At 43.0% G+C, this 25638-nt stretch overlaps 1 protein-coding gene across 1 annotated transcript; it reads right to left on the bottom strand.

Annotated features, from left to right (window-relative positions):
• Window positions 1-2863: 2863 nt before the first annotated feature.
• LOC135877765 (astacin-like metalloendopeptidase) lies at window positions 2864-15443 on the bottom strand. The gene is made up of 13 exons (XM_065403317.1): window positions 15375-15443; window positions 15112-15136; window positions 13809-13913; window positions 13663-13725; window positions 12607-12747; window positions 10934-11051; window positions 9873-10051; window positions 8480-8561; window positions 8132-8259; window positions 6351-6466; window positions 5896-6118; window positions 5405-5523; window positions 2864-3124 (listed from the first exon to the last, which is right to left on the bottom strand). Exons 1-13 carry the CDS (start codon window positions 15441-15443, stop codon window positions 2864-2866), a joined length of 1629 nt encoding a protein of 542 aa, XP_065259389.1.
• Window positions 15444-25638: the final 10195 nt, after the last annotated feature.

The raw sequence follows: 25638 nt of genomic DNA, 5'->3' as shown, positions 1-25638 counted from the left end.
CAATTAAATAAATATCCCTTCAGCAATAATAACCTGGCTCATGAGCTGTGCCCCTGTGAGCCCCTCCTGTTCAGAGCCACACAGGATATGTCAACACTGCAACTGGGACAGCAAGTGTAGGCACCTCCGAGCTAGCTTTGACTGAGCTAGCTTGCTAAAACTATCAGTGCAGATGTGGCAGCATGGGCTAGCTGCCTGAGTACATACCTAGGGTCCCAGATGGGACTGTGCTTAGGTGGCTAGCCCATGCCACCCTGGCTACAATGCTAGTTTTTAGTGAGCAAGCTCGGGTATGTCTACTCGTGCTGCAGTCACACTTCCTGATTGCTGTGTAGACATATCCTCAGTCAGTGTCACTCCTGGCAGGTAAATTGCAATCTCTTTAACTATGCTATCTTCTAACTGAGAGGCAGGAGGAACTCTCTGGCGCTCGCACTGCAGGAATCTCTCAAATCCACCATTAAAATGAACTAAACAGCAGGCTAGTCTTTGTTTCAATTATTTATTTATATTTAAAATAATAATAATACTAATTTAAAAAAAGCTTCTCCCAAGCTCTAGGTGCCCTAACATCAGTAATAGCCTAATAAATTCTCAGCAGCATTCAGTTGTCATTGCAATGGGAATTCCTTTCCATCCCTTCCTCATCATGGAAAGCATGCCTTCAGCCTTCTCCCAAAACCTTATCAAATAGATAGCTTTTGTAGCATGCCCTGAAGGTCACCACATTCGGGTTATTTTGGACCAAGTGGGAAAACAAGTTCCAGAGACTTGGAGCCCTCACAGCGAAGGCTCTCCCAGCTGTCACCTCCCTTTTTTATCAGGAGGGAAATCCAGCTCAGGCTCCCCTTCTTACCCCAGCTGTATAGCACGGGGAAAGCGGTGATCCCTTAAGCAGGCTGGTCCCAGACAATATAGGACTTTACAAGTCATAATCAATGTTAGGATATAGATATTCAGGCCTGTCTGCAAAGGCCTATACTTTAAGAATTTAGGTATATGTTTATCATTTAGCTAGTTATAGAGGTATAAAAGAAAGAAAGAATCTATGTAAGGGCCTTCTCTCACTGAGACAGTCTGAGGCCCTGTTCTTAGGCTAATGCCTTTGGCCAAGCAGCAGAGGCAGCCATAAGCTGGGAAGTGAACGGTCACATCCTCACATTCCAAACTAGTCATATTCAAATAAGGCAATCTGGGGCTGTTAAGAAGGTGATCCGATCTATTACCTCCAGAGAAAGGGAAGAGCCTAGAAGATGTAAAAGGAAATTTAGTTCGATAGTTTTCTGTCTGGTAAGACCTCACTTATCAATAGACACAGCTGGGAAACCCTTATGTCTTTATAGATGTAGTTGTGAAATCAAAACTTCTGTATTGTTTTGTCATTATAGTTCCCACTTTGCTATGTTTATTTGCATGGTCTCTGTCTGGTTCTGCGATTGTTTCTGTCTGCTGTATAATTAATTTTGCTGGGTGTAAACTAATTAAGGTGGTGGGATATAATTGGTTAGCTAATAATGTCACAATATGTTAGGATTGGTTGGGTAAATTTCAGTAGAATGGTTGGTTAAGATATAGCTGAGAATATTACTATATAAATTAGGGGCAAACAGGAAGTAAGTTGGGATTCAAAAATAAGGAAAAAGGAACTTGGATTTAAGCTTGCTGGAAGTTCACCCCAATAAACATTGAATTGTTTGCACCTTTGGACTTTCGGTATTGTTGCACTGTTCATGCGAGAAGGACCAGGGAAGTGAGAGGGTGAAGGAATAAGCTCTCTAACAATCGACACCTTAAACTCTACCCAGAGATTGATGGGCAGTCAGTGGAGAAACTGGAACACTGCTTTCATATACTCCCAGAGAGATGTCCTGCTCAATAAGTGAGTCACTGTGGTCTACACCAGCTGGATGTTAGATGGGTTGTGTTAGCTAGAGCTGGCTAGAGAGAAAAGTTGAAAGAAAACCTGACACACTATAGATCCCAATACTCTATTACAAATGTATATCATTACATATCCTAGAAATGGGCGTTCACACATATTCTCCAAGTACAAAGACTACAACAGGCAAATATATAAATGGCAGATTCCATTTTCAGATTAAATCACTTGTCAGACATCTGCCTACATCATCATGATGTATGGGTCAGAGTAGGCCTTTCAGGCATCTCTCAAGATGAAACTGCAGAAATAAAGGGAATAGGTATCATTTCTATTTGTATGCAGAGATGACATATACTTGGGAAGTATAGTATTTTATGCTAAAAATGACATAATCTACAAGTTAGCAATAGTACCTAATGCTTCTATAGTGTCATTTGTCTGCAGATATCAAAGTACTTTACAAATGTGGGTTTGTACGATTAACCCCCATTTTACAGGTGAAGAAATTTAGGCACAGAGAGGGGAAGTGACTCTCAGAAAGTCAGTGTCAGAGCTGCGATTAGAACCCAGGTCACCTGAGTCCCCCTCCCCAGCTCTAATCACTACACTCTACTGCAAAGTAGTAATACTAGTATTGCACAGAGCTTTATATTGTCAAAGATTGTCTTGCTAAATCACACAACCCTCCTGTGTGCGAGGCAGGCATTACTATACCTATTTTGCAGATAGAGAAACAGATGCAGAGGTTATGGCCAAAGACCAACATTTTCAAACTTGGGCAGAAATAAAGCACCTAGAGTCATATTCAAGCATTGAAATAAGTCGCCTGATTTCCAGGTCTAAATACCTCCTGCTCCCACTGAAGTCAGGGGAAGCCTAACTTTAGGCTTTGAAAATGTTGCCTGATGTCACATAGTGAGTCAGCTGCAGAGTTGGGTTAGAATTTAGGGGCTGCTGGCCCCCAACCCCATGCTCAGTTTACTAGATTACACTGCATTCCTTACTGCCTTCATACTTACTGAATGAGTATTCAGCCTGGAATCCAAGATACTGCAGGAAGTAGTCACTGTGGAACTGGACAAGCACTGAGTTCCCAGAGGAGATGAAGCCTGGAACTATGTCATTCGCACAGTATTTACCCTCAGAATGGGCTGTGGTTGTACCTCCATCGTAAATAACCAGGTAGTCATGTTGGCATTGAAACGAATCCTCCAGAAGGAAGGACAATATAGTCAATGATATCTGTCAGTGAGAGACAAGCAAAGTGGACATCTCCACTATGTTCTCAGTGCATCATTTCTGTGAATCATACAGCCATTAATGGCAGCCTGTTGAGATATTATTGGATGGGTTAGGGCGCCGGAAAACATTCAATTAATAATGAGCCAAATTCTCTGCAGGAGTAAGCTGGTGATTTATCCAAGAACAAGCTGTTTAGGCAGGGCCTTTAGCATTTGTACAGGCCTAGCACAATGTGGGCACTACTGGAAATAACAACAATATTTAGATAGTCCCTTTCATCCCAAACTATACAAAGGGATCCCTTACACTCATCACTGATGGTGCACCACAGCAACTGCTTTCCACTGCACAACAGCTGTATATGTACAATTGTAATAGGAAAGGAGGGCGAATCCATATCCAATGGGTGAAGATATTTAGGTGACTAGAATGTAATTACTCAAGCTGAAACGTGGACAGGTCACCAATGCTAACCTTATGTGCACTGGCTAATCCTGTGGGGTTTTAACTCTACAGGACTGGCCAGTTTCTAAGAGTTTGGGCAGACGTGAGAGGACACTGTGGTAGGTTGGAGGAATGGGGCATCAGAGAAGTCTGAGAAGGTTTATTCAGAAGCCGTGATGAGGGATGAAAGATCAGAGAGAAGCAAAGAGCTGGGAGCTAGTTTAACATGGTTGTCATCCTTTGGCTCAGAGCCCTTAAGAGGTGATGCTTGTTTTCAAGATTTTAAGGCCTAATGGCCCAACTCTTACAAAATGTGCCATGGGATCTTTAGTAACCACAGGGGGTCTGGACCTCAATGTTAAATTTCATCTGAAAGACGGCATCGCCATCCACAAAGCAAACACCATGCTGTGGCAACAGGTCAGTTCTGACTCAGAGGAGTGAAAGCTACTTACTGAGTCACCAACACCACTTCCACAGTATGGCCGCTCTTATGTTCTTATGTTCCTGCATTTTCCTGAGTTTTCCTTGGAGGTCTCCTATTCAAATATTAACTAGGCTCAGCCCTGTTTGCTTGTGAGACTTGATGGGCTCACACTGACAGGTGGTAAGTCAGCATGCTAATGTGTCCCCTTTGGAGACTGTAAGAACATAAGAACGGCCATACTGGGTCAGATCAAAGGTCCATCTAGACCAGTATCCTGTCTTCCAACAGTGGCCAATGCCAGGTGCCCCAGAGGGAATGAACAGAAAAGGTAATCATCAAGTGATCCATCCCCTGTCGCCCATTCCCAGCTTCTGGCAAACAGAGGCTAGGGACACCATCCCTGCCCATTCTGGCCAATAGCCATTGATGGACCTATCCTCCATGAACTTATCTAGTTATTTTTTGAGCCCTGTTATAGTCTTGGAGATAGAGATGTATGGATCTGCATTAATTTGGTTTACTATCTGGAAAATTCCAGCAATATTTCATTATATCTTGGTGAAATTGCCATTAACTCAACTCACTCACCCCTGTGTCAGGTTTCAGAGAAGCAGCCATGTTAGTCTGTATCCACAAAAAAAACAGGAGTACTTGTGGCACCTTAGAGACTAACAAATTTATGCTGAAATAAATTTGTTAGTCTCTAAGGTGCCACAAATACTCCTGTTCTTTTCACCCCTGTGTGTCCTAGAAACACAAAAAGATTAGTCTGGTTTGGCTTTACTTTAAAAAAGTAGATGATGTTTAAACAGGTCAGAAAATTCAAGCCTTCCTCCATTTGTTGCACTGGTAGGCAGGTGATGATCCCCTACCTGCAAAGTAGGTGCGGTTCCCCACAATTTTATTCAATTTCTTTGCAAAAGGCAAGTTCAAGAATGTTCTCTCTCAGTTCTGTGCCCACTGAAACCAATCCTCTTACACAGATATTTTAAATCCAGACAGGTTGCATACAAAATGAACTTAAATCAGCTGGAGAAACTATCTGGAGAATTCTGCCTGTGTACCAACCAGGGTAGAAAAAGAGAGGGCAAGTTAGGGGTGGGGAGAGAAGGGGAAGGTAGGTGGCAGAAGAAGGGTCTGCTATGCCTCATTCTCCACCGGTGAAAGGCTTTCTGGGAGTAGTAAACCCAAAGGTGCCCCTTTTGCAGCTTTAACTTGTGCCTGGATTGGGCAGAGAAGAACCAGGGGCAGCGCCGAGGTTCTCAGTGGGCACAGAGGAGAAGCATGCCCTTCCAGTTTGATAATTTGACATTCCAAACAGCTGCTGGATATTCTACTGAGCAGAATCCATTTGATTTGCCATTGCTTGTATCTCCAGGGCAGCCCTACAGCAGGTAACCTCAGCTCACCTTGGATCCTTCTGGCGCTATCATTATCCAGGCACAGTCTGTTAGTGGAGGATAGTGAGAAGGATACAGTGGAGACTCAAATTTCCCATTCATGGCAGTAAAAGTCTTGCCACATTGCACTGGGAACAGAAAAGGGATTAAATGTACATGTGGACCCCCTTATGCACAAACACACACAGATTCCCACGCAGAGATGTCCGCACAGACACATAACCCTATGCACACATTGACATGGATTATGCCTTACAAGGAGGCCTCCTTATGCCACTCTAGCAGTATAAAGAGGGGTTGAGCAGCCTGCACAAAATACACCTACTGAAGGATTTTTTTCCATCCCATTGTAATGGCTACGCCTTGCATCATCATCACTTGAACATTTTTAATGTCATTTGTCTTGCGTTTGATTTAAAATAATCATCCACAGCTCTGAGGCATAAATGAAAGTTGTCAGACATGGTCTCAGGCCTTACTGGGAGAAACTGGAGACTTACCAGAACTGTAAGAAGCCTTAAATTTGGGCAATGTGGTGCCATCACTGACCAACTCCACAAGCATCATGTTCCCAGAAGACACTACTGAGGGGAGCTGCTTTGGTCGACACAATTTGTTCAGAAAAACAGTGTCTCTCCTGCTGCCTCCGTCGTAAACCAGAATATGGTTGGAAGCACAGTCTGAGGAGGACTGGATATATAAGGAATTAAACTGCAGGAAAATCTGGAGAAAAGATCATGAAAGGATTTACCAACACAGCTCCAACTCTTCCAACAGTTCACTCCTAGCAGCTGGGTTGATTTTATTATTAGTTCAATTGCTCAAGTAAAACTATTTCATCTAAAATGTTTATCTAATAAGTTCATTTTTCATTTATAAGAGCTCCTGGAAACCAATTGCACAGTTAGCCCTCAACAGTCAGCAAAGAGCATTTCATTCCATAGCCACTTCTTACTTTGTTTGCTGGGATACGAATCAGCCATACAGAGTTGGTATTCTTTGGGTATGATGACCGGTAGATAGTAGAGGAAAAACTTCCAGTCAAATTAGAGAGCAAAGTACTATGGATCTCTGGGGATGGGGAGAATGAAAAGATCTTAATGATACTGGATGCACAGAAAAATCAATAATAGAATTAAGTGCTCGGTATGATATACACCCTCTTAATTTCCAGACAAAGTAATGAGTCTGATATGGAAACACATGTAAGGGAGGACAGTTTAATTTGACTTCTTACAAAGGGTTGGAATCCAGAAGGGAATGTCTCCTTCTGATTATCTATAACCACTAGGGGGCACATTCACTCAACCTGTTGTAGGGTGGTAGAAATGACATCTCCATATGCTAGCCTGGTCCCGCTCTGTTCCACTGGGAGGATTCACCATGAGGCATGGTGGCCAGTAATGAAGCTGCAACACTTTATCAGGGTTTTCCTCTTGAGGAGGACAGCTTTAGTCGATGGCTGAGGCTACAACAGCTGTGGAATATTCTGGGGCTACAGAAAAGCCCTATTGATGAAGGCTACTGAATCAACGCATCCTTCGGCCAACCTGGCTGTACCACATTCTTAGCCTGGGCCAATCCCCAGCAGCTGTCTGCTGTTGCAGCCTCCCCCCAGCCATCTGTTGCCAAAGTCTTTACCCATACAAGCTGTTATGGGACCGAGGGTGGATCTGGCACTATGTATACTTTCCAGAGTGAATTCACTACTGTGCATGGGGCCAACAAAAGGGCAGATATGCACCACCTAAGTCTCCCATAAGCTCTATGTGCAGAGGTTTGCATACTGGCACTGGGGTGAATTTTACCTCTATATGCTATCCTCTATATTGGTGGTTCTCAACCTATTTACCATTGTGGGCCTCATATGCAGCTCTTTCTTTCTTTCTTTCTTTCTTTCTTTCTTTCTTTCTTTCTTTCTTTCTTTCTTTCTTTCTTTGTGTTCCATTCTATGCATGAAGTGGTCTGTAGCCCACGAAAGCTTATGCTCAAATAAATTTGTTAGTCTCTAAGGTGCCATAAGTACTCCTGTTCTTTTTGCGGATACAGACTAACACGGCTGCTACTCTGAAACCTGTCATATGCAGCTCGTTATGTGGGATGCACCCACACGATATATATACTACCTGTATGGCCCTGAGGATGTCACATGGGCTGCAACTATGTGCTGACTGGGCTTCAAGCAGCCTGTGGGTTGAGAACCACTGCTCTATATGCTTAAATTAAACAGTGTTGAGCAGGGGGCCTTTGATTTTTCCTTTGTTTGGCTGGTTATTCCAGAGGATCTTTCCTTCCATCCCTGTTCATCCTGGAACTTTTTCCAGAGGAACTACCTCTTGTCATTCCAGAAATGCCATCCATGTCCACAAATGGCTTTTAAAATGTGCATTACTGCACAGATATGTGCGAATGTCTGATCTCTACACGGGCTCTCCCTAACTGCCCAGCTGATTTGCAAAAACCAATATGATGAGCAATTACATTTTTTTAAATGCTGCTCTATCATTTGGGTTTCACATTTCACCCATTTTTATCACAGATTGCAATCATCTTCTAGGGGAGTATATGCCAACTAATCCACAGATCTGCACCATGAACTCACAGGCCTGGAATCTGTTGCATATTGATTGTATTGCTCCATTCAGAGACTGTACAAAATACATTTATTTTTAAAGCATGAGATCATAGCACAAGAGTGGATTAAAATGAATAAGGAATAATGTTGGGCTTACTTACCACATTCATATAACTTATTGATTTTGGCCACATCTAGGTTACTCAGTCCAAACCTCTGTCCAATGGGCACTGTGCTATCAGGGAATGGTGTAATGGTTGCCTTTCCAGACGTATTGGAGAAAGCAAATCTGTAGTGATATGAAGAATAACAACTTAGAAGTTCACTGAGTTGTTCCATTGTTTTACCTTCAAAACTCTGCAGAGTTATTTAATTTGGACTATTGTTGAGTGTAATATTCTGAAAAATATACTTTTAAATTAAACATTGCCTTTTTATATTTACAGTTCAGATGCTACTAACCAATCAGTGTTTGATAATGCAATATCAACCTAACCTCATTCTCTTACCTGTGATAGTGCATCACGGAGGAATAGTCATACTTGAGGCCCAGGTTATTAGCTCTGGTTGGTTTAAAGTGATAAAAATCACCTGTCAGTTACAATACATCATGTTTTAAAAGGTGAATCATAGTCCAGTAACAAACTAAATCAGCACAGCAACAATTTCTACTTCTACATCAAATCAACATAGCATCCTTCACACTTTGCAGTAAGAGACAATCACATACTGAAATGAAAAGGTAATATGCTTTAGATGTATGGTTACAGACATCTACATTTGTGTATCTGGCATTATATGTGCAACCCACTAGTCAGTACTGTATGTGATTTGCATCCACCTCTGTGCCCATATTGTCTGTGGACTGGGCACAGATGGGGTGTGTAACACACTCTGACCTGTGGGTTACCTAAACTCTCTGCATGTTCATATTGAATGGGGAAGGATGGCCATGAAGTTAAGGCACTGGCTTGGGACTCAGGATATAAGGGAAAATTCCTAGTTCTGCCACAGAATTCCTGTATGTCATTTAATTACCCTGTGCCTCAGTTTCTCATCTGTAAAATAAGAATAATAGCACTTCACTACCTCACGACACAGGCAGCAGTTTCTTCCTTTCCCTGGGGGTGCTCAACCCCCGTTCAACCCCAGGGCCCACTCCCACTCCACCCTTTCCTGACCCCACGCCACTCCACCCCTGCTCTACCCCCGCCCCACATCCTCCTGCCTAGTTCCGCCCCCTTCCCCAAGCACACCCTGTCCCCACTCCTCCCACCTCCCTCCCAGCGCCTCCTGCACTCCATGGAACAGCTAATCTGCGGCGGGTGGGAGGCGCTAGGATGGAGGGGGAGGAGTTGATCAGTGGGGCCACCGCCGGGTCAGAGGTGCTGGGGTGGCTGGAGGGGAGCTGGCTGCCCCTGGGTACTAAGCACCCACTAATTTTTTTCCATGGGTGCTCCAGCACCCACGGAGTCAGGGCCTATGCCTCAAGGGTGTTGTGGGGCTAATAATATTTCTTTGCCTCTCATGGTGTTAATGGAGGGATGATACTATGGTGATGGTGGCCATATAAATAAATAGAATAAAGAATGCCAAGAAATTACAGTGCAGTCCTTCTATTTTCAAACACAGAGTTGAAGAGCTAGGTAAATCCATATTCAAATGATCATCAGGATGAGACATTTACAAACTGGTTTTTACTTTTTGTACCTTTTTCTGGGCACTTAATAGGCAGGCCAGCTCTACACTCTTGCACAGTCAGCCCCTGAGCGTGGGGAATTTACTTTGAGGCAAAGTTACAGGTTCAGAACATAATACTTTAGGCCTCAGAGCAGTTGAGTTAATATCATTTCTCTCTCTCTCGGTCAAACTAGTTCAAGTATAATATAATATGGTACATACCTGGACTAATGTACTGCCATGAAATCACTACATATTTGTCCCTGTCGTTCCTGTTCTGTTCATGCAGCATCCCCAGTGCATGGTTTAGTTCATGCTGAATGATTCCTTTTCTCATGCAACCCCCTTTGCGCACCGACACCACCTGGGAGCCCCCAACCTTTCCAAAGTAAGACCAGCAGCTAGAGAATGAGAGAATATCATTCAGAATTTGCTGATGAAACCCAAAGGCTGGTGCTAACCCTAACTGCAATCCACAGATGACTGGTTCAGGGGCTGTTGCTGCAGAAATAATCACCTGTGCTGGCTAGCAAAATCTTTCTGTTCCTGTGGGAGTTTTTGGTTTTTTTAATTCTTGCCCAGTGATTGGACTTTTCAGCCAACATTAGTGTGCACTTTGAGCTGGTTTGTAGCTATAATTTTACTCTTGAACAGAATCCATAGAAGAAAGAAATTGTTAAAAACCCTTCAAAATGTGTGAGCTGTGAACAGCATGTGGAAACTGCAGTACCTGTCACAGTTACTAAGCCAACCTAGGAACGCTCACCTCCAGAGAGATAGGTAAAAATCCCACTTTAGATCACAAGTGAAAACAAGTCTGTTAAAGTTTCTACCTGCTTCACTAACCAATTCACTGGCTGTCTCTACTCAAGAAGGGCCAGGTCTATGCTTGCTTTGAGTCAGGAATAGTGACTTGATCCAAAGTCCATTGAAGTTAATGGGAGTCTGTAGGGATCAGATTCTGTTATAACATCAGGGGTGCTGGAGGTCAGAAGTGAGGTTCTTTGGTTGCATTGGGGTGTAAGCATGAAAGGAATAGCAGAAGGTGCCATATGCCAAGATACATGGCCTATGGGCTAAACTGTTGGGGAGAGGTAGGACTGGAATAGCAGGGGGGCTGCAGATCAAGACTGAGGTGCATCAACAATGTCAGGAAGATCTGATTGCTTAATGCCTATTCTATCTGCTCTGGATCAAGCCAATGAGTAGCCCCTCATGTCTAGGAGTACTCACAATTAGTTTTATAAATCAAAAAGCGACAGACTCAGTGCACTGGAACCTACCCATCCTTAGGAGAAATATATATATAGTCAGTTTCCGTTGTGCGGTCTACAAAGTGAATACAAGTCAAGGTCTCGTATTCTTGGATGGCACCAACAATCAGAGCTTTCTCCTCACGAGCTGGGGGAGGAATAGATATAGTGCTTAGTTAATATAAACTGGAGTCATTAGCACACCTCTGTGTGTGTGTGAGACAGAGAGAGAGAGATGCTTTAAGGCAGCAATAGCCTAGTTCTGTGGCACTAACAACTTGCCAGAAGCCATAGGGCTGCACCTCATTAACAAATATATTTACATAAATGAACAAACATTCTAGCTGCAATGGTGAAATAGGGGCCTGATCCTGAAAGTGCTCTGCACACAAGGCTCCCGTTGACTCCAATGGGACTCCCTATGCACAGCACCGGCAACATCAGGCTCTAAGGCAAGATCTTTAGAGCATCATAGCCCAGACCCTGACTTAAGAAGGAGCTATGGATTTGAGACCATAGAGCCCTGGGTGGCAAAGTTCCATCACCCATGGTGATGGTGTGAGAGCAGCAGCTCACCCCAAGGGTCTATCTGCCTTATCTCTAACTGACCTGTTTCTCACTTGGCTCCTATTGCCTAACAGCAAGTACAGGAAACTAGGCACCAATCAGCTAGCTCAGCACAAAGATCCAGTAGTGTTGGAGTGTTCGTATGCCCATGTGGGAGGTCACAGGAAGGAACTGGGAAACCTCCTTCTCCCTGTGGTCAAATGGGACAGGGGAAAAGGAATTGCTGAGACCTAGCTCTAACACCTAGCATGGGGGAAGCCCTCTAAAGGAGGAAGAATGGTCAGAGCTGGAGGGAAAGTTGTGTCCCATCGTTGGCCTTCTGGCATCCAGGGAAGTGGAAACCTTAGGAGGGTAACAGCGGGGCAGTTGTGTGTGAAGTAAAGCCCACACAACCTACTGCATATGTTGTCTTAAAAGGCCAGCTTCAGAGCCCAATTGCTACATGTGGCATTAGGAGTGATCTACAGAAAAGATAAGTTTGTGCAGAGGAGTCAGGATGAAGGAGAAAAATCTACCTACCACACACTCACCAACATCTGGCCAAGGGGAAGAGGCTGGGAGAAAGTCTTCCTCAGGAGGTCCCTACAGATTTTTGGTGGATGTCTACTGGAGGCGGGGTGGCCTGAAAGCCTGATTGACCCATGCCCTATTAAAGCTTAATCCACCTCTGGCTGGGAGGAAGGGCATCTCTTGGCTCTCTCCTCTACTCCGTGCCCACAAGCGTTGGCCTGGCATCTGGAAAAGAGAGGACTTTCACCTCCCTATCTCTCTTCTTTTTCCCTCTTTCTCCTCCTCCCCTTCGCCTCTTGGCTGATGGGAGGGAGAGATTGTTGCCTTTTTTCTCTTCTCTCGTGTGGGTGTGGGTGTGTGTGTGTGGGGGAGGGGGGGATGAGGTGTGGGAATGGGGAAGAAGTATTCCAGTGATTCATTCTATCCTATGGGAAGGTGTTTGACAGAGCCAGCAGAACATTAATTAGTGCAACTCTTAATGCAGCCACAACATTGTGCTGAACGTTCCATGCTGAAATACAAGTCCCATGCTCTCAATAGCTCTTCATGGGCAGAATAAACTGGCCTGGGAGGCTGCTAGTTGGCAACTCCTCACCCATGTTAGCAATGTTAGAATGAAATCTTACTGTAGGAAGAAGAGATGACATAGGGGATGATGACGAGTCCATTCGATGATTTGGGCCAAAAGCACCAGTTAAATGGACAGACTATGGCATTGCGATGTCTTTTTGGGGTAATGTCACCTTCATATAAACGGGTTTTGCTGCCTATGTAGATGAAAAAAATAACTGTTACTGTCAGTTAAAAAATACTTAAAAAACAGAACCGTGGGTATCCTACTGTACATATAGTGACTGAAGTTCCACCAAGGGCCTTGTTCTGCCAATGTGAGAACAGATCACAGGTGATTCCTAATGTCACAAGAACCCACTAACAGAGCTTCAGACTTGCAGTCTGTACAGTTTGGGTGTATTTTCATAGGATTAGAAGTAGGAATAGGCCTGACCCTATAACCCAATTCAGAACACCTTTGAAGTCTGGGAAGTCCATGTCCGAAATCAGGCATGCATCCTAGCTTCACGGCTCAGGCTGATCTCTAATTATAAGATTCTGAAGTTTAAATTAAAAATGACATTGACTTCAGGTCTCGTAACTAGCAGTGTTTGAGACCCAGTAACTATGAATGACCCCAAAAATTCAAGCCCAAACCGCTTAGTTTCATATTTGGATCCAAAAATATTCAATGCCATAGGTTTTGCCCCATTTCATAGCTAAACAGAGTATCACTTGGGTTCAATTGAAATGGAGCCCCTTTTATGCTTGCAAGATTTGTGAACCTGAGCAAACTTTTCAATTACTCTGGTCTGAGTTTCCATTTTGCAACAAAACCTGGAACCAGGTTACTTCCTTGTGGTTTGGGGATTTTGCTGATATTTCACGTAGCTCTACTTACAGCACTGGGAGCAAGGCGTGCACACCCAAGGCCAAAAAGAAGGAGAAATCTGAGAACAAACAGTTCTGTATAATACAATGTAATTTAAACAAACTGATTCATACTTTCAATACAAGGTTCTGTCAAATCTTTCCAGGGATTTTTCCTAGTCCTGCTAAATTTATAAAGGATAGCTCATGTAAAGAATCATAAGAAACAGATTCACTGGATTTTGTTTTAAATTGATTACCTTTATTGGATTTTAAAATTAAACTAAAAATGGATTCTTCCTCACTCTCTGGGAAGGCAACTCCTGCAAGAGATATCAAGGATGTGAAACTTTTTATGCTTGAACAGTGTGAGAAAGTGGATTATAAAAATACAGCACATGGGTACCTGGCATGTTCTTCTCAATGTCGCGGGAAATTCTGACCCTACTGAAGTCATTGGGAATATTGCCATTGATTTCAATGGGGCCAGAATTATATCCTTTGTGTGATGCTGTAACAGTATAAAAGGCAAATCTATTGTAACTGTTCTTTCTTATCACAATTATCCTTGTCCTCCCTCCCATGCTCCTTCCTATTGTTAGTTACACTCACTTGTTTTTAGTCCTAAATTAATTGTAAACTCACTGGGATAGGGACTCTTTACTATGCCTTTGGACAGTGCTCAGAACAAAGGGACTCTGATCCTGACTCGGACCTTTCAGTACTACTACAGTACAAATGATAAGTCCAAAAGCAGTTTATGATTATTCAGAATGGAAGGTGCTATATAATTAGACTGATATAATTAGATATTGAGGACCTGACTCTCCGCTGTCTTGAACTTTGTGTCATCATTTATACCTGAGCAAAGTGGGTGTAAAATGCTCCCAAATCTGAATTTTGCACTCATGCTGGTGGTAGCATTTTCCACCCATTTTGCACTCAATTTGTAGAAGTGTAAATGAGGCTAGAGGATCACAGTGGAGATCAGGTCCTAGTAACCCTTGTTAGCCAATCATTTGCCCTTTCTTAAAACCCATTTTATATGATCTCCCTCAAAAATGGCCTCATTTGTAAATACCCTAATCATATAATATAGACATTTCAAAAATATTGTGCACAATAGTGTAATACCACATCATTCTTTCAGTGTTCTGAGGACAAATGGCTCTAGCTTACAGTTCAAGATGTCCTCATATGCTTCCTGATGTCAATTATAACCTTTCATCTTATGTGGATTGTGTATTAGTTTACCACATGCACTAAACAACTTGCCTCAGTTAAAGCTGTTCTTAGAAAACTGTTAAGAAACTCAATTAAGATTAAAAAGTAATTGCAAAAGAAGTAAAGCTGCTATTTGAAGTTCACAATAAAGCAAAGTGCTTTCAATCTGGAGCAGAGAGGAAGGATGACAAGAACAGCTCTAGAAACTAATGGCAAAGTGTTCTAACTTCATACCAAGGGAGTCCTAATAATGGAGAGTTAATAATGGACATTAGGAGAGAATATTTTCTATTTAAGAAGCAATAAATAACAGGGTGCAACACAAGTACCATTTAGGAATATTTGTAACCTGAAGCAGTAAGATATGCCAAGCTCTTTGCATGTATGTACTTTAAATTTAAATGATTTCAGCTCAGTAAGAAGGCTGATACATTCCTGGTTTTTTGATTACAGTAATTTTCTAGTATTGTATAAATCACACTTACCTTCATAGCTTTGTTCAGTGTTCACCTGCAAGAAAAATACATTTTTTTTCACATGCCAGTTCTGTCAGAAATGTAACACATCTGGAAAAAGGAAAACTGAAAAGAATCAAAACATTCAGATTAATTAAAAATAATTGTCCCAACTTATTTCCTAGCACGTTAAAAGGATAGAGGGTGGGGAAGGTATCCCAGCCATCCAGCAAAGAGATAAAAATCACATACAAGAAACAAATCTGTGAATGGCTCTTCTGTTTTACTCTCACCTGGATAGGGAAGCTTACACTGAAATAAAAGTGAGATGCAAAAAGGGCTAGTCGAATTTTCAAGTCCATCCTCAACCTCTGAAAACTTATCTGTAATAGTGACTATGACTCACAATTCTGGAGATATCTGTTTAAACTCTTTGGTACCTTGCTGTGCCTCTACCAGATTGTGACTATTCATGCAAGAAGAAGGTGTGGCAAATAAGTTGCCAGAAACAGAGAATTAGAGAAACAATGGACTTTAAAACAAACATGAGAGATCTCTGGAGAAAGGTGTCCAGAGTCTTATCACAAATGACACTGTCAGATGAACATTAATACAATTTTAAAAAATCATTACAATACCTTTGGTTATTAAAACTAAAAGAATTTAGTAACTATAATTCACTTTTCTCCATTTCTCCATATCTACTGTTTTCTTATTTTGGCATTTCACTCAGCTCAGAGAGTGAAAATAGACTAGTCAGTTTCATCTTAGTTTCTAATCAGTTTCCTGTTCCAGTTCTCATGCATTATCAAAAAGCTGCTCCACCTGGGTTAGGAATACTACAGGGAAAGAGTGAATTCCAAACAAAAATAGTTTTCACTAATATAAAATATATGTAACACTTATATTAATATAAAATTTAGTAACTTATTTCCCCAAAACCATAAATTTTGGTTTTAAAATTACTGATTCTGATAGTTTCTTTTTCAAAAACAATGCTGATTTTAATCTCATCACTGGAGGATTCTGACAAACGGAAACACATACTTCCAAAAAATAGTCCAGATAATAATCACTGTGTTGTCTGTCTTTTAAGCTGCTGTAGGCTATACATTAAAGGCTTAATATTTCAATAATGATTCATTGACGGCAAGTTACTCAGATTTAAGGACCATGCAAAATACATTCCCACATTAAAGCTTTTGGCAGGCTTGGCTCAATGGTAGATTCAGAATTTGAGCATAGGCATATCCCTCTTTCTTTAATAACTCCCAGTCAGAACAAGGCAAATGTTAAGGGCATATTCTCAGTTTCTTCAGGGCTTCAGTGCTCAGCTGCCCTTTGAGCCAGTGTAGCTGCAGAGCAAAATCTCCCAGCATTGGGTCAAGCATGTACCCCTTCATATGCAAAATATTGTATTCTTTTCACAGTATTTTACTGGTAGTGCACAGAAATGGGTAGAAAACTATTTTACAAGCAACTATCAAGTGCTTCCAGATGTAGCTCCATTTGTTTTAACTTGTATATCAGAGCTTTTACAAACCATCCTATTTTATTATCTATTGTCACCGGTTCTTCTGTAGAAGAGTATAAAGAGCTACTTCTGGGGGAATTCCGCGCCACTGCATGTGTGCATAATTAATGCCATGCATATTTTTATTTTTTTGCACAGAAAAAGCTTCTGCTGGAAAGTTGCTGCAGCTCTGCCTCTTGCCCACCAGAGGGCGCTGTGGCGATAGAACAGAGCAGCAGCTCCCTGCCAGCTAGGGAAGAGAAAAAGCCTGCCTTCTTCACAGGGCCTGTGGGGCCAGGTCAGGAGACAGGGACTATGGGAAGACAGACAGCATGAGGCTGCTGGGGGGTCAGATGGGGGCTCAGAAGGGCTAGTGGGGGAAGGCAAACTGGGGAATGAGCTGAATGGAAGTAGAAGTGCAGGGCCACACAGGGGAGGGAGGTGCAGGGCCGGATGGGGGAGTGGGTGTCTGTGGGGGTGGAGGCACACATATAGACAGGGGGTGCAAGGACACATGGTGGTGCAGGGACAAATGGGGATAGGGTAAGATGTGTCTGACTGAATGGGAAAGGCTAGGGGTCAGCCAGGGTCTGCATGGGGGAAGTTTCCTAACAATTCCCCTCTTCCCCCCCAAAAAAACCTGTTCTATACTTTTCCCACCCATACCCAACAACCCACCAAGTTCACACCCACGCTCCTTCCCAGCAATCACTTCCCTTTCCCTCAGCTCCTCCGTTACCCCTGATTCCCCCAAGCCTTTGCACTGCTCCTGAAGGGTGCGGGAAATACGGTTCTGTATTGTAGTTTAAATGAATTATTACTCAGAGTTCTGTATTAATATGCCTAGTAAGGAATCTATTTGTCAAAAAATATTTCCTGCATCTTTTTTGTTGTCTGTATTGTTACAGACATACTTGCTGACACGTATTTTGAAATAAATGACCAAAAATAATTGAAACTGGTGTGATTATATTGTGTTATTTTGATAAATAAAATATGCAGAATTTTGCAGAATTTGAAAATATTGTGGGCAAAATTTTAATTTTTTTTTTGCAGAATTTCCCCAGGAGTAAAGAGCTTAATCCAGGATTTTGAACTATCACTGCCTCTTCCATTCCTTCTGTGATATCCAAAGGGCATGTGCCCACAACCATGCTATGACATGCCATCCGGGGCTATCAGGAACTTTATAGCCATTAGTGGCATAAGTCTCTGATGGTTTCTATCCACTAACTAGGCAACCAAAATTTTATGGTGATCTTTTACATGAGGCCCCACTAACTTTTGACACCTTCTATATCCCTGGTAAAAAGACTTCACTTTCTAGTTAGAGAAAGTTGGCTTATCTTTACTTCACATGCATTAAGCTCCTCTTCTAATACTTGAGCAAATTTTTTCCTTCCAAAAAGCACATTGTTGAAATCCTCCTATGGAATAGCCTCCTTTGGATGAGAATATCCATTCCTCATAAAGCAGCTTGAATGCCATTGGCTGCTATCAGGCACTTGATGATCTATCCATAGACTATCCTGAGCAGAGGTAGACACACCTGGATCTCTGAACATATCTCTCTGGTGCTGTAGCTTGGTGGCTCCCCTCTGTACAGCTGAATAGTTCAGTGGCTGAAAACAAAGGATGCCTAGCAAGTAATTGGGCTTTTTTATTGTTATGATTTATTGGGTATGTTAAGCCCAGTAGTAATCAGCGTGTAGAGAGGAAGGATGGACGAATGACATCCTTGGTGTTAGGCTGGGAGCTGGAAGATCTACGTTCAACTCCTTTCTCTGCCACAGAATTCCTATGTGATCTTGGGCAAGTCACTTAATCTCTCTGGGTAGGAGCCATGAAGGGACTTAGACATTGCCATCCTGAGTGGGCAGTGCCTATAAAATCACAGGAACATGCTGTGATACACAAAGCTGAATTAGGTGCATAGACTCCATATACAGAGGAATGGAGAATGATGGGCACCTTAGAATGCAATTCACAAAAGCCAGCACGCTAAGCGCAGAGCCACCTCAGTTACCCAATGGGAGATTTGGACAACAGAGCCACCTCAATTACCCACCTCTCTTTTGGACATAGGTACCTAAATCTAAGTTGCAGGGAGCTGCCTATCTCTGCTTAATGACCCACAAACTGGAACCAGCCACCTGGAGTCAAGCAGCTTAGGCACTTCTTGCAGGAATGAGTTAGGGGCCTGCATCATGTCACACAAAATGGCAGGAGAGGGTGCTTCTACCACCACCCACTTTCTAACATCTAACTCAGATTAAGAGTACTTGTTTGGGATGTGGGAGACCCTGGTTCAATTCCCCTCCTCTGCTAGAGGGGAGAAAAATTTGAAACTAGAAGTCTTCCATGTGAGTACTCTAACCACTGAGCTATGTGATATTCTGAAGTGGGGCTTTCTCAATCTCTCCTGTTGAAGCTGTTCTACTGTGGATATAATGAAAGCATGATTGGCACAGGGGGACCAGACCCAGGGTCTCCTATGTCCCAGGTGGGTACCCTAACCACTAGACAACAGAGTCTTCTCTCTCACACTCTGGCCCAATGACTATTTAAGTACTGATTCAGAATGGAACAGTCATTGGACCAGAGGCAGAGAGAATGACTCTGTAGTCCAGTGGGCCCTAGTGCTCCCATTCCCCACCTGCAAAATGAGGATAATAGCACTGCCTCATAGAGGTGTTGTGAGACTAAATACATTTAAAAGCAGATTGTGAGGTGCTCAGACAACTACAGTAATGGGGGCCATATACGATAAGATAGATTTAGTATCTGTCTCTTAAGTGGTAATGTACTTATTCAAACATAGATGTTCCTTCCCAAAATGCAGGGGATGGACTAAATGGGGCTTTTAGTCTTTTCCATCCAAACTGTTCTCTGTTTACATTTTTCTTGTTCTCTTTGTGGGGAGGTACTGGGTTATTTGTTTGCTAATGTTCTAGGTGTGTTGGGAGCGGTTTAGGCTTCTTTGTTTCTCTCAGGGTGATGGATGGTTTCTTGTTTTGTGTGTAGGTCTTTATTTGCTTGGGAAGTTGTGAATATTGGTTACTAAGCACTGAGCCCTAACTAATGGTTAAGTTATTTAGCTGAAAATAATGCCAGTAGTACTAGTGCTCGTTAGCATATTGCCAATCTGCTACCACCAGGCCATGACCACCTGTCACAATGAATTACCACTATTTATTCTTTCTCCATTACATAGTATACAATTTTCACTTGTTTTTTTGCAATATTTCTCATTTTAATGACAGGCAGTACAAATGCCACACAGTACAATACATGACATCAAGTGACCAGTGCTGAATGCAGTGTGTAAGTAAACAGGCACAACAATGTAGGTCAACTATGTTTTACAATACAGGTCACCTGCACTCAGGTGGGTATCCTGGAGAGGTAAAATATGACCTCAAGGTCTGACTTTAAGCACAGTATCAACAATAATCTCTTATTTTCATATCTCAGTCTAATTAGACTGGTTTACGATATACATTCATTATCTGATTGTATTACAATATGTGTAATTGAAAGCATTGTCTTTTGTGGTTCAGAAATTTGGGATCCCATCCTTTGTTCAGACTCGCATCTCTGACAACTCCAACCACCAACTTTGACAAAAAATATTGAAAATTGATCTGCTCAGATCTTTCCTCCAAAATCCCCCCACTGTCCATTACAGTAAAGAATTTCACCATTCTCCCTGCCCATAGGCTTGTAAGCTTAACAACATAACAGGGGAACAGTCAGTTGTTAAAATAAAAATCAAACCCTTTCTATTATAATTATTTTGAAAACATTCTTACTGAAATATTTCTGTTGGTCTCAGATTGTGTAAACATTTAGGGCCAGATTGAGCATTTACTGAATATCCTGAGTATAGAGTAGCACATAGCTGCATCACCCAGAAAGAGCCGTGGAAAGGAAGTGTCTCTCAGAGAGGATTTTGTGACTCTGGGGGTGTTCAGTCACAATTACTTCCTGCTTCTCTCTTGCTCCTGAGGGAGAGTGATCTACTGCTTTACTAGGTGTAGAAAATACCAAATACTTTAGATTTCACTCCCACATAAGTGCTTATTCAAATAAACTTTTTTTGCCTCAGTATGACAGAGACATATTTATGTACAAATAAAGTTTATGAAAAAATTAGGGCTGTCGATTAATCGCAGTTAACTCACGCGATTAACTCAAAAAAATTAATCACAATAAAAATTAATCGCGATTAATCGCAGTTTTAATCACACTGTTAAACAATAGAATACCAATTGAAATGTATTAAATATTTTGGATGTTCTTCTACATTTTCAAATATATTGATTTCAATTACAACACAGAATTCAAAGTGTACAGTGTTCACTTTATATTATTTTTATTACAAATATTTGCATTGTAAAAATGATAAAAGAAATAGTATTTTTCAATTCACCTCATACAAGTATAACAGAGACTTGGTGGGATAACTCACATGACTGGAGTACTGTCATGGATGGATATAAACTGTTCAGGAAGGACAGGCAGGGCAGAAAAGGTGGGGGAGTTGCATTGTATGTAAGAGAGGAGTATGACTGCTCAGAGCTCCGGTATGAAACTGCAGAAAAACCTGAGAGTCTCTGGATTAAGTTTAGGAGTGTGAGCAACAAGGGTGATGTTGTGGTGGGAGTCTGCTATAGATCACCAGACCAGGGGGATGAGGTGGACGAGGCTTTCTTCCGGCAACTAGCAGAAGTTACTAGATCGCAGGCCATGGTTCTCATGGGAGACTTTAATCACCCTGATATCTGCTGGGAGAGCAATACAGCGGTGCACAGACAAGTTTTTGGAAATTTCCTGGTGCAAGTGCTGGAAGAACCAACTAGGGGCAGAGCTCTTCTAGACCTGCTGCTCACAAACTGGGAAGAATTAGTAGGGGAAGCAAAAGTGGATGGGAACCTGGGAGGCAGTGACCATGAGATGGTCGAGTTCAGGATCCTGACACAAGGAAGAAAGGAGAGCAGCAGAATACAGACCCTGGACTTCAGAAAAGCAGACTTTGACTCCCTCAGGGAACTGATGGGCAGGATCCCCTGGGAGAATAACATGAGGGGGAAAGGAGTCCAGGAGAGCTGGCTGTATTCTAAAGAATCATTATAGAGGTTGCAGGAAAAAACCATCCTAATGTGTAGAAAGAACAGTAAATATGGCAGGCGACCAGCTTGGCTTAACAGTGAAATCCTTGCTGATCTTAAACACAAAAAAGAAGCTTACAAGAAGTGGAAGATTGGACAAATGACCAGGGAGGAGTATAAAAATATTGCTCAGGCATGCAGGAGTGAAATCAGGAAGGCCAAATCACACTTGGAGTTGCAGCTAGCAAGAGATGTTAAGAGTAACAAGAAGGGTTTCTTCAGGTATGTTAGCAACAAGAAGAAAGTCAAAGAAAGTGTAGGCCCCTTACTGAATGAGGGAGGCAACCTAGTAACAGAGGATGTGGAAAAAGCTAATGTACTCAATGATTTTTTTGCCTCTGTCTTCACAAACAAGTTCAGCTCCCAGACTGCTGCACTGGGCAGCACAGTATGGGGAGAAGGTGACCAGCCCTCTGTGGAGAAAGAAGTGGTTCGGGACTATTTAGAAAAACTGGACGAGCACAAGTCCATGGGGCCGGATGCGCTGCATCCGAGGGTGCTAAAGGAGTTGGCGGATATGATTGCAGAGTCATTGGCCATTATCTTTGAAAACTCATGGCGATTGGGGGAGGTCCCGGATGACTGGAAAAAGGCTAATGTAGTGCCCATCTTTAAAAAAGGGAAGAAGGAGGATCCGGGGAACTATAGGCCAGTCAGCCTCACCTCAGTCCCTGGAAAAATCATGGAGCAGGTCCACAAGGAATCAATTCTGGAGCACTTAGAGGAGAGGAAAGTGATCAGGAACAGTCAGCATGGATTCACCAAGGGCAAGTCATGCCTGACTAACCTAATTGCCTTCTATGAGGAGATAACTGGGTCTGTGGATGAGGGGAAAGCAGTGGATGTGTTATTCCTTGACTTTAGCAAAGCTTTTGATACAGTCTCCCACAGTATTCTTGCCAGCAAGTTAAAGAAGTATGGGCTGGATGAATGGACTGTAAGGTGGATAGAAAGCTGGCTAGATCGTCGGGCTCAACGGGTAGTGATCAACGGCTCCATGTCTAGTTGGCAGCCGGTTTCAAGTGGAGTGGCCCAGGGGTTGGTCCTGGGGCCGGTTTTGTTCAATATCTTCATTAATGATCTGGAGGATGGCGTGGACTGCACTCTCAGCAAGTTTGCAGATGACACTAAACTGGGAGGAGTGGTAGATACGCTGGAGGGTAGGGATAGGATACAGAGGGACCTAGACAAATTAGAGGATTGGGCCAAAAGAAACCTGATGAGGTTCAACAAGGACAAGTGCAGAGTCCTGCACTTAGGACGGAAGAATCCCATGCACTCTTACAGACTAGGGACCGAATGGCTAGGAAGCAGTTCTGCAGAAAAGGACCTAGGGGTTACAGTGGACGAAAAGCTGGATATGAGTCAACAGTGTGCCCTTGTTGCCAAGAAGGCTAACGGCATTTTGGGCTGTATAAGTAGGGGCATTGCCAGCAGATCGAGGGACGTGATCATTCCCCTCTAGTCGACATTGGTGAGGCCTCATCTAGAGTACTGTGTACAATTTTGGGCCCCACACTACAAGAAGGATGTGGAAAAATTGGAAAGAGTCCATCGGAGGGCAACAAAAATGATTAGGGGGCTGGAGCACATGACTTATGAGGAGAGGCTGAGGGAACTGGGATTGTTTAGTCTCCAGAAGAGAAGAATGAGGGGGGATTTGATAGCTGCTTTCAACTACCTCAAAGGGGGTTCCAAAGAGGATGGATCTAGACTGTTCTCAGTGGTACCTGATGACAGAACAAGGGGTAATGGTCTCAAGTTGCAGTTGGGGAGGTTTAGGTTGGATATTAGGAAAAACTTTTTCACTAGGAGGGTGGTGAAGCACTGGAATGGGTTACCTAGGGAGATGGTGGAATCTCCTTCCTTAGAAGTTTTTAAGGTCAGGCTTGACAAAGCCCTGGCTGGGATGATTTAGTTGGGAATTGGTCCTGCTTTGAGCAGGGGGTTGGACTAGATGACCTCCTGACGGAGGTCCCTTCCAACCCTGATATTCTATGATTCTATGATACTATGATTCTAAGTGCCAGAGTGCAATCTCTTTATCGTGAAAGTGCAACTTACAAATGTAGATTTTTTTTTTTGGTTACATAACTGCAGAACCCATCATCAGCGTAGACACGTCCTCTGGAATGCCCCATAATTACTTTACTACATTGTACAAGAAAGATAGAATAATTTAAACTCTAGAAACTCTCTTGCCAGATTCCCTCATCTTCATCTTTAAACAATTCTTAGGTGAAAGAAGGATTATAGTCTAATGGAGTAGTAGTAGTATTGATTAAATCAGAATAAATATAGGGCATAAAGGATGGTTTGATGGTTAAGGCACAGTACTGGCAGTCAGGAGAAGAGGGTGCTATTTTTGGCTCTACCAAAAACTTCCTATTTGGCTTTGGACAGGTCATTTAACTTCTATATGCTTCAATTTTGCCATCTATAAAATGGGAGTAGTTATTTACATCAGGGGGGCATTGTGAGGTTTAATTAATTTGTGTTTGTAAAGTGCTTCAAAATCCTCAGCTGGAAGATGATATAGAAGTGCAAAATATTATTACAATACTAATGAAAAGCAGGCACGGTTTGTTGGATTTCTCACTATTTACCAAGGGTAACCAGATTCATTGGCTTTCTGGGAATTTCACAGTTTTTAGGGGGGTGGCTTGGTAAATTATATTGAAACTGGGTGACCTTCTCCCTTTCAGTAGACTAGCACCCCACTACAAATCACTGGATACAGCATCAGTCTGGGGTAATGCCACCTGTCCTGGAGCCTGGTAGGCACCTTACCATTCAATGTTTCTGTGATTAAGAACCCAAGGTCACCTGGCAAAATTAATAGGTAGCAGGTTTAAAACGAACAAAAGGAAGTACTTCTTCACAGAATGCACAGTGAAACTCATTGCCAGGGATGTTGTGAAGGTCAAAAGTACAACTGGGTTAAAAAAAAGATGAGTTCATGGAGGATACGTTCAGCAATGGCTATTAGCCAAGATGGTCAGGGATACAACCCTATCCTCTGGGTGTCCCTAAACCTCTGACTGCCAGATGTTGGGACTGGACGACGGGATGGATCACTTGATAATTGCCCTGTTCTGTTCAGTCTCTCTGAAGCATCAGGCACTGGCCACTGTCAGAGACAGGATACCGGGCTAGATGGACCATTGATCTGATGCAGTGTGGCCATTTGTCTGTTCTTAAAATTTGTGAAATTCTTTGAAAATGAAAGAGACTGTGTAAGGGCAACAATTGCTAAGGGTAAAATGCAGTTTAGCATGCCCTCGCTCCTGTGGGCTAGCACATCTCAAAAGCCCATTGGCCCTGACAGCATGTAACCATTACATGGAAAGGCCTCCATGAGTTTACTATTATTTATTGCTGAGTGATAGAGGTGGCTGGGCAGGAAGGCAGAAGGCTAGTGGATGGCCAGGGAAGGTTGCGAGTGGATAAACCTTCAGTGCCAACTACTTCCAATGCTCTTTCTTATTGCAAATCATCCCCCCACCAGACAAGCTCCCCAGCCGCTGTGGAGGTGCAGGAATAGGAAGCTGATGTGCCCAAAAGCATAAGGGGCAAGGAAAGGGGTGGCAGAAGAGGTGTCCTAGGTGCAATGCCAGCGGGAGAACTCAAGATCTGAGGGGGAAGAACTTGGGGGGTTATTCACTCCCAGCAGTGACGGGCCCGTGCCCCGGGAGGGGGGATGCCCAGGGGGCAGTGCGCGGAAGAAGCTCCTGCCCAAGGCTCCAGTGTTGATGACAGTACCTCTTCCACTCCCCCCCCCAAGATGGCGCCCCAAGCAGCCTGCCCGGCCACAGCGTTTCCGGTTCCGGCCGGGTTGCCATGGCGCTCTGTCCCGCCCCTCGCTCTGTGTTT

This window comes from Emys orbicularis, chromosome 4 (genome assembly GCF_028017835.1).
Source record: "Emys orbicularis isolate rEmyOrb1 chromosome 4, rEmyOrb1.hap1, whole genome shotgun sequence".
NCBI classification, from domain to species: domain Eukaryota; kingdom Metazoa; phylum Chordata; order Testudines; family Emydidae; genus Emys; species Emys orbicularis.
The sequence above is the reverse complement of the archived record's forward strand: the minus strand, read 5'-3'. Positions and strand labels throughout refer to the sequence as shown.